At 41.1% G+C, this 8,931-nt stretch overlaps 2 protein-coding genes across 3 annotated transcripts in view; one reads left to right on the plus strand and one right to left on the minus strand.

Annotated features, from left to right (window-relative positions):
* The window catches only part of LOC118340261 (disks large-associated protein 2-like), a 107,646-nt gene extending 107,183 nt beyond the window's left edge, over window positions 1-463 (minus strand). Inside the window, exon 1 of the mRNA XM_035678133.1 lies at window positions 349-463. Within this exon, the coding sequence (XP_035534026.1) occupies window positions 349-463 (115 nt within the window). The remainder of the gene's footprint in view (window positions 1-348) is intronic.
* Window positions 464-4,472: 4,009 nt separating this feature from the next.
* The window catches only part of LOC118340932 (cytospin-B-like), a 7,977-nt gene continuing 3,518 nt past the window's right edge, over window positions 4,473-8,931 (plus strand). For both annotated transcript variants that reach the window (XM_035679097.1, XM_035679096.1), the window contains exons 1-3: window positions 4,473-4,937; window positions 6,028-6,148; window positions 7,822-8,295. In XM_035679097.1, the coding sequence (XP_035534990.1) occupies window positions 6,109-6,148; window positions 7,822-8,295 (514 nt within the window). In that variant the 5' untranslated portion in view covers window positions 4,473-4,937; window positions 6,028-6,108. The remainder of the gene's footprint in view (window positions 4,938-6,027; window positions 6,149-7,821; window positions 8,296-8,931) is intronic.

An 8,931-nucleotide genomic window follows, 5' to 3' on the forward strand; every position in this document is an offset into this window, starting at 1 on the left:
CCAACCTCCCCACACACACACACACACATCTCCTCCCTCAAAACACATGTACTCAAATTCTCACCCACACATCATGCATCATTCAGTGCCATTGATTGGTGGGTGCAAGAAAACAACCCTGACAAGTGCAAAAGAAGCATTCAGTGAGTGACTCATTCATGCTCTGCACAACTTCTGGCACTTTCACACCAGGTGCGCGATGCAAGTCAAAAAAAAAAATCCCCAATCAGACCCCATGTGGGGTTGCACTTATTGATAGGCTATCAGTCAATAACAACAACAAGCCCTCAGCCTGCAGGCTCGGCTCATGCACAAACACGACCTCGTCCTCCCTGCTTTCCTTCCTACCTTTTTCAACGCTGACATCTTCCTCCTCAGAGAGGGTCACTTCTTCTTCGATAGTACACGGGCGATGGATGAGTGAAAAGCGATCATGTCCCCTGGTAGCCGTGAAGATGTTCATTGCCTTGTCCGTTAGAAACATCTGCAGCACAGCCGTAGTTTCCCATGATGACGGCGGCTCGACGGGGTTTTCTTGTCCGACGCAAGTCCCGATGCGGCGGCGGACTTCATTCTCTGGAGATTAATTATTATAATGCACTGATGTTGTTGTGGTCACTGATAGCACAGCTCCTCCTGTGAAGGCAGCCGATATCAGACGCCATTTTCACAAAGTCTGCACCTACAGTGCCCTACTTGTACTGACACAAACAGAAACAACGTTACATGTAACTTCTCCAACACGCCCAACATATAAACTTAAACAGATGATTTATAGGAGAGCAATGTTTGGCTTTTATAGTGAAAACCAAACACAAAATGCTTTATTCAATTTGTTTTTGCTATTTTAATAAACCACATTATTTGAATATTACATTTTTGTACCAGTGTTGTCTTATTTCTGAGCTACATGAGCTAAACTTAAAAACAGGCAAAAAAATAGTAGCCCTAACATAACAGTGACATCATTTTCATATAATTACAGTTTCATTTTCCTTATTATTCAATATTGATAATAATAACTGTATTCAGCCTACAATGTAGCTCTTCTTAAGTTATAGTCAGTAAGTACTTTACACTAAAACAAGGAATAAAAAGTAAATAAAAATTGGATCCACAACATAATGTAATTAAAACAATTGTAACAATTTAAAATCATATGATATAAAATACAGAGACTGACTTTGCTTTTATGGCCTGATGACTAAAATATGAAATGAAACATATCCAGTGAAGATGAAATAACTTTGAGTGTGAATGGATGAAAAACACTCTGCTGTCCTCCAACAACTTCTGTTGAAGTGACCTCGGGCAAACCACTTTCCTCCAGCTGAGCTTCATGACAGGTCAGTGTTGGTCTGACTGCTGTGTCCCAGGGCAGTTCCTGTGGGGGTTTGGTACCAGCAGTGAACTGGCAAAGCACAAGCTCAGCGTATATTTCCTCAAAAAAAGCTCCTCGTAATTGACATCCACCTGTGCTGCACCTTCACAGTCAGTCTCCACCTACACATACTGTGCCTGCTTCTTGTCTTTTACTTGCAGCCACTTCATAGAGACATCAGCCCAGAACTCAGAGCCAATGACTCCACCGTTTTAATGGTTATAAACACACACAAAAGGAACTAGTTTTGTTTTTTAAATGGTCAATTTAGTTTGGGGGCAGTGTTAATGGAAAGTTATTAGTCTTTTTTAAACAAGGACCATGTACAAAATGAAGGCAGGTACAAACAAAGCAATCCAATCACTAAAAACCATCACACCTCTATCACACTAACCATTATAGAAACAAATCTATAGACACACATCAACATATAAATATCAGCACATTCATCCAGTACAAAATAAGATTGAGTGAGAAACTGACTTTGTGTCATGGTGTGGTGTATAGATCACTGAGAAATCATGTGGGCACAGTCCATAAAACAGCCAGAAGCTGAAAACTCTCTTGACCTTTGCTCACACTGCAGAAACAAAACGACTTCATGTAGTGCAAATCAGCCTGCAGTTACAACATTACCAAACACTGATTATATAACATTAGAAAACAATTAAACACACAGACACACACTGTTATGGTGCCTCAATCAAAAATGTCAAGTAGATGTAAGTAGATTTTAATTAAATGTAAGAAGAATGATACCTGTCTTGAAGGTAAAAGAAACAAAATCTAAAATATGAGACACTGCAAATATATTTTCCATAAAAGGGAAAAATATGTCCCTAAAACACTACATGAAGCTTATAAAACTCATAGGAAGTTGTGATTTTTAAGTTCTGGTCTACTGTACTCCCTGCAGACCTGCTGAGGTTAGGTAACTTTATTTGTACCTGTACACAGATTTGGTTTGCAGTAAAAGACAAGAAATTCCTCCTTTTAACAACAAACAACTCAGACAATAGACAAACATTGTACATGATAAAAGAGAGAGAAGTCCCACAGATCATACTTACACTAAGTAACTTCATCCAGGCTTCAAACAAGTTACCTCAACCAACTGTTTGTTATCAATTTGGGTGAGAATTAAGAATTATATCTTACAAAATTACAAAAATCCTCATCTTTAGATAATTTTTTTATCTTGAATTACTTAATAGTTCTTGTATTTTACAGAAATAATACACAGAACAGACTTTAAAATAAATCCAAATATTATTGCCGCTTTCATTATTCCTGTCAGTACTGAGTTTGGTCACTGGAGGGCGCCAGAGACAATCTTCTTCATTGTGCTCTGTCCATGGTCCTGAAACACTCAACAACAACAACAACAATAATAATAACAACAGTCATTTTCACTGCACCAATTTAACATATTTATATTTAAATTCTATTGCTCAGAATATGATCATACCTGGATAAGACCTTTAACATGCTCTCTTGGCAACATACATTACAGTCTCCCCAGATAGTTCATATGTAGTCCAGATCAGTCACAACTCTGATGTTTTGCTTTGTGACCTCGGTGTCATATCAGAATCCATTTGACTACATCACTCTCTACATTCGTCCTGTGGGTCACTTCAGGATCATATGAGCCACATTTAACAAATAATGTGAACAAAAAAACATCAGATCTGAGGAATAAATAAGAGGGTTAAGGCTTGCATTGTGCAAAGTGAGGCCCCTGTTTGAGTGCTCTACAGGGGTGTAGTACAGTAGGAACCCCAGTAGGGGTCGCTAAAACTTCACAGGGGGTTGTGAGGTCTTCTTTAAGGGGTCTAATAAAACCGTCTCTGCTCAACAGCCTCATCCTGCATTAGAAAGCAGTTCAAACAGAGCTAATGGAACAATGGCCAATCGTCAGGGAGAAGAAAAAACTGAATTAGAAGCATATTAATCATAATTGTTAAACATAAAAAATACATACAGAGAGATGCAGTTATGTAGTATTCACATTCCTCCAAATCACTCGTTGTATAAACGGTTTGGGTTCATTGTGCAGTTTATCAGTTGTTCTGTACTGTTACTGTTATACATTTAACATAATATGAATTGTTAAATAAAATATATCACTTAGTCGGGTCGTCAGCTTACTCAATGATAGAAAGGGGTCCCTTAAGGAAAAGGTTTGGGAACCACTGATATAGTTAAAGGCTCATTGGTTGTCTCATGTGGATACAGACTACCATGACTATCTTGTGTTTGGTATATTTCCTTCTCTCATTTTGCAGCTGGATTTCCATTTAAGTATCATTATGACATTTTATGATGAAATCTTCTTCATACTTCACCTATATTAATTATGGTTGTGCGTAAATAGAAAACAGAGATGATATCTGTTAGTCTTAGACAAATAACACAAGTGCATTGTTCAGTATATAGTTGTTGTATACGGTGGTGTAGTTGTGCCTGTAGAAGTGAATATACATACATATCATATAACAGTGTTAAACATAAAGGACTGCTACTGCATATTTAACAAGATAGGCCAGTATGGTATTTTCACATTGTCACTTAACCTCTGCTGCTCGACTGCAGGCAGTGAGGAAGAACATTATGAGCTCAACCACAGAAGAATCAATACCAGCCCACAGGCTACAGGGTGAGACAACCTCATACATTTGAACTTTAAGTATTCCTTATTCCTTCCTTACTTACAGCTGTGTCATGCCTCTGCCATCCTAGAAAACACACATCAGATGGGATTTAGAAGTGTGTTCACTACACCACTGCTCATATACGTAATAATACAGTGACTTTGCTTTGAATCCAGTATTTGGTGCAGTCAGAGCTGCTTTGATCATTCAGGTGGATCCACTGGAACCTCTTCACTGACACTTGGAAATCACAGCTTTTGGACCTGATTCAGCAAAAAAAAAAAAAAGATATATATCTCTTTGGAGCTATGACAGATGCTTCGTGACGTAATCCGGACCGCGTGAAGCTGTAACCTGTTATCTGCCGCGTGCCAACACCAGCACACCTGCATTTAAAGATAATTAACCTCCAGCTGGTGTGACCGCTTCCTCTCGCAGCAGCAGCGGTGTTTCAACAGACTGGATACATTATTCAGTCTTTTTGACTCGTTACTTTGTGTGAAAACATTATTTCCAAACATTAAAATTATGCCATTGACAACACTCATGTCGTCCATCCAACGTGCAGCTGCTGCGCAGCCGGTTTGTTTCTGCCTCCTTCTCTGCTTTTTGTCGCATTGGATTTAAAGGCGAAGCAGAGTTGGGTATTATTATTGAGGGGATATTGGACCCAAGTTAGAGATGCTGTCCGCCTCTATAGCTGCCTGGTGAATATGGGATATCGGGGAGACATGAATGTCAGCAACGCGGACAGGAACAGTGTCCTCCGGTGATTTTTCTTTGGGGAGACGGTGCGCAGAAATACCCCCGACAGTGGGAAGTAGAGACACCCGGAGAAGAAGCCCGCCGGACGGACAGCCGGGGACCAAACCTGGAGGGCGTCCAGCTGGCAGGCTGAGCAGGTAGGATGAATGAAACCGGTGTGTGTGTGTGTGTGTGTGTGTGTGTGCGTGCGTGCAGTGTCGGTGGTTGGTCACAGCCCAAATAGCTTAACACACAAATAAATAAATACCACCCACCCCGACACGGGTTATTTTAGGGGAAAAACGTGACTCCAAACTTCATTCACCAACCGGACAGTTTAGTGTGGCGCAGCTCCTTGGACGCGGGACTAATGTAGCACCGCAGTTTTATTTAAACATTAAAGAAATGACTCGTTAATAAGGCTTACAATCGACTGAGCAAATTCTTGATTTAATAATATTTCTGGTTTTAGAGTTAGTTCTCCTGGTAGGTAGCTTAATCCTACAATACTCAAGGCCAGTAGTCAGCAGCGTGATTCTGTTGGGGAAAAAAATGTAATTATTTTGAAATTTTGTGCCTAATATGAAATCATGTGTGTGCCGAATTTCCCTCAAGATACCACCAACGTGTTACTGAGGTTAGTTGTGACATTTAATGTATTATGTCTTTAATTAATAGACATGACAACCTTAAATGTCATGATTATTCAACGGAGTTTGGTTAATTATTCAAAGTGTTACACAGCACTGCAGAGGAGCCTGTGTATACGTTGTTAGAAAGGATGTTATTAACACATTTCTGGCTCTTTTTTTATTTTTAAGACCTTTTATGTTACTTTATGTCAAGTTATGCTGTTGTGAGCTGGTCAAAAAGAACTGCAGGTAGATGACACACCTGACACAGTGACTCCTGTACCATCCAAGAGCAGCTGGTAGTAGTATGTATGTTGCAGTTTGTAGTAGTAGTATGTTGCAGATGGTAGTAGTATGTTGCAGATGGTAGTAGTATGTTGCAGATGGTAGTAATATGTTGCAGTTGTAATGTTGAATAAGAAACCATAATCTTAAAGAACCCCATTGTTAGGGGAAGCTGTTCTGGCTCCCACCTTCAGGCTTAGAAGCAGTAACCCAGAGCGAAGGTCTTCAGAGGCTCTTTTCTTGACATGTTTTACTCATTTTATTCTGGTGACCAAGAGTTCAGCGACGAGTCACACTCATAAAAGATTTACATCTACTCCCTCCTGTCCAGACAGCAGAGGGGCCTTACAAAACAGAGGACGCAGTGAAGGACACTGGGGCAGCCTGACCACATACCCACCCCTGCTGGATCATGGGTAACCATACTGGCAAAGACAGCCATGGCACTACAGGTACCTAAAGGACAAAGACTAATGACACAAACAATGGTTTTGTTTGAAATACTGTGGAAACCGGCTGATTTTATTCTTTTTTTAAATTATTTCTGTTCATTTATTTGTTGCTCTCCTCGAAGGTGATTGAGAATAGTATCGTTTTCAAGTTGTTTCTTACACATGCTTGAACTAACACTTTTCTTCTGGTGATTCTACACATGATCTTTAGACTATTATCTTTCCTGGTTCTGCAACAGGAAGTGCCACGTGCTCTTTATTTCAGTGTATGTCCCCAAACTTTATGTAGAAAATAAGCTGGTTTGCACTCAAAACAACATAAACAAATGTCTTCTGAATGTGACATACGATCTTCTGCATTACAAAATAATAACAATTCAGAATACGAATGAACACCGAACTGAGACCTTCATATGATTACTGTGTGAACAAGTTTATTTTCAGTTAGAATAGCAAATAGCTTTAACATGATTTTTCTTTACATCCCCCCTAATTCCAAGACCACTCACATATCTTTTTATTTTACCCAAATCATGCCGATATAAGAAAGCCAAAATCTTATATTTACAGATTTCTCTGTAAATATATCAGGCTAAATCATAAAGTGGGGCTGCTGTAAGATGAACGTCACATTTCTACTGATTGACACTCTATAAATGTACCCTGTTTGTCTAAATTAAAGTCTGGTGTCAGCTCCTGTACAATTACAGAAACACTCTCTTGGCACAGAAGTGATGAATCAGAACATCGCAGTGAAATACAAACTGTATTCCAGAGGATCAGGGGAAGAACATTCTCGTTCAGTATCCTTCAGCTTCAAAGCCAGCTGTCATTTGGCTCAACAAATGCTTCAAACTGCCCCTTTGCGGCCTCACACGTCTTGTTTTCTAACTGAAGACGTTCAGCTGCCCGCTCTGTTTAATTCTCACTTACAGCTGTTTTAAAATGCTGCTCCTGGTTCCCCTCTCTTGGCTGTCAGTATGCAGGAAGTAGTTTCAGGCTAGAGGGTGAGAATAGCTCCCCTGCCGTAGCAGACTACATCATGCTGCTGCCAGCGAAATGATGAGTCTGCAGAATCGTGCACTACAGCACAAGGGCAAGGAGGAGGAAGGAGCATGAAAAGATCTGAGTCAAAGCAGGTGGAGATCCTTGTAGCCAAAATCAGCCAGTGCACCTCATAAACAGCAAATCACGTTATTTTTAACATCATTCTTCAGTGACAGGTGCCATTTTAGACAGAAACCAAACCTAACTGCTAAATGAAAATCAGTGAAAATTGGTTTCATTTTTTGGTTTATGCAGAATGCTAACAGCATCGATGATGGATGTAATCGCTTTGTGGTAGCAGTGAGTGCAGCTGTTAGATAGTAGATCAGGGTAAAATCACCTCTCTTCCTGGATCTTGCCACATGGGGGAACAGCGTGTGAGTGTTTGCCTGCCAAGACACTGGCAGGAGAAGCTTTTTGCTGCATCAGTCAGCCCAGGACAGTAAATAAGGGAGCGGGCAGCGAGTGCTGACATCTGCATCGAGGAAAAGAAGAGGGGGAGCTTTGCATTCAGCACACTTTTCAACTTATATCAGATTTATTTTAAGGCTCTGTACAGTTTTCTCTCTCTGATGTTGTCTTTCTTTAGCTCCCCATCTGTTTTACAATTTTATCCCCCCTCTCAGGTTCTCCTTTAGATTTCTTCCACACGCCTCCTACCACGCCCTCAGAGGCAGAGCTGACTGCCATGGCCTTATCCTCTGCAGCGTCCTCTAATAAGACACAGACGCCATCACCAGCCGGCAGCGCCACCCCCTGCACCACCTCTCCAGTCCCAGACTGGACACAGAAACTGTCCGCTCCCTCAGAATGGGCTGTGATAAGTGTAGACTGCTCCACCAGCTCAGAGACGAACGTGAGCGATGCAGCAGCGAGGCACAGAAAGGAAGCGAGCAGCCCGGGCAGCCCGACGTTCCTGCCCCCGTCCAGAGAGTCGCCTTCAGAGCAGAGCTGGCAGGAGCACGATAGTGGACTGGAGCCGCAGGCTGCAGCAGAGAGAGCCGGAGAGGAGATGACCCTGGTTTTACTCAGTCTGATGGAGCACTACAGGACCTCTCTAGGCCTGAGCCCCAACACTGATGTTACCACAGGAGCAGTAGGTAGGTCCTTGTGTTATTGATCTCTGTTGGAGATCAGGAGAAACTGCAAAATTACTTACTTAAAGTGTTTTCAGATTAATTAAGTATATAGATGAAGTATCTGGGTAAGGTAGGAGAAACCTTTAAAGAGGTACTTGACTGATTTTAGTAACTGCTTGCAAGAGACTAATTAAAGAAAAAATGGTCAGAACTGAAAGAGCAGAAGTCAGAGACACTAGTGGAGATCAAGCTCCAGAAACACTGAATCCTACATTTCCCATAATGCAACTCATTATCTTTTAATATACCACCCTTGTCTGGTAAATGCCTGTGTGTCTCCAACTCCAGGCCTCCTTTTGCTAATTCAAGCTTTCTGGTAAAGATTTGTAGTCTTCAAGCCCAAAAAGAGATAACGATGATGACATCACAATGACATCATAGGGGTTGCTTTATTAGACTGTAGAAAGTTCGTCCAGAGCCACAGAAGAAACTCACAGGTTGATCAGTACTCACCATGAAAAGGCGCAAAAAAAAGCCTTTTCATGATTTAAAGGACCAGTGTGTAGGATTTGGTGAAATCTAGTGGTGAAGTTTCAGATTGCAACCAACTGAATACAGCTCAGCCTTCCAAGCCTGTAGGAGAAACTACAGCGACTG

The sequence above is a fragment of the Morone saxatilis genome, unplaced genomic scaffold, assembly GCF_004916995.1.
Source record: "Morone saxatilis isolate NCDOM2014 unplaced genomic scaffold, NCSU_SB_2.0 Contig7, whole genome shotgun sequence".
NCBI lineage: Eukaryota > Metazoa > Chordata > Actinopteri > Moronidae > Morone > Morone saxatilis.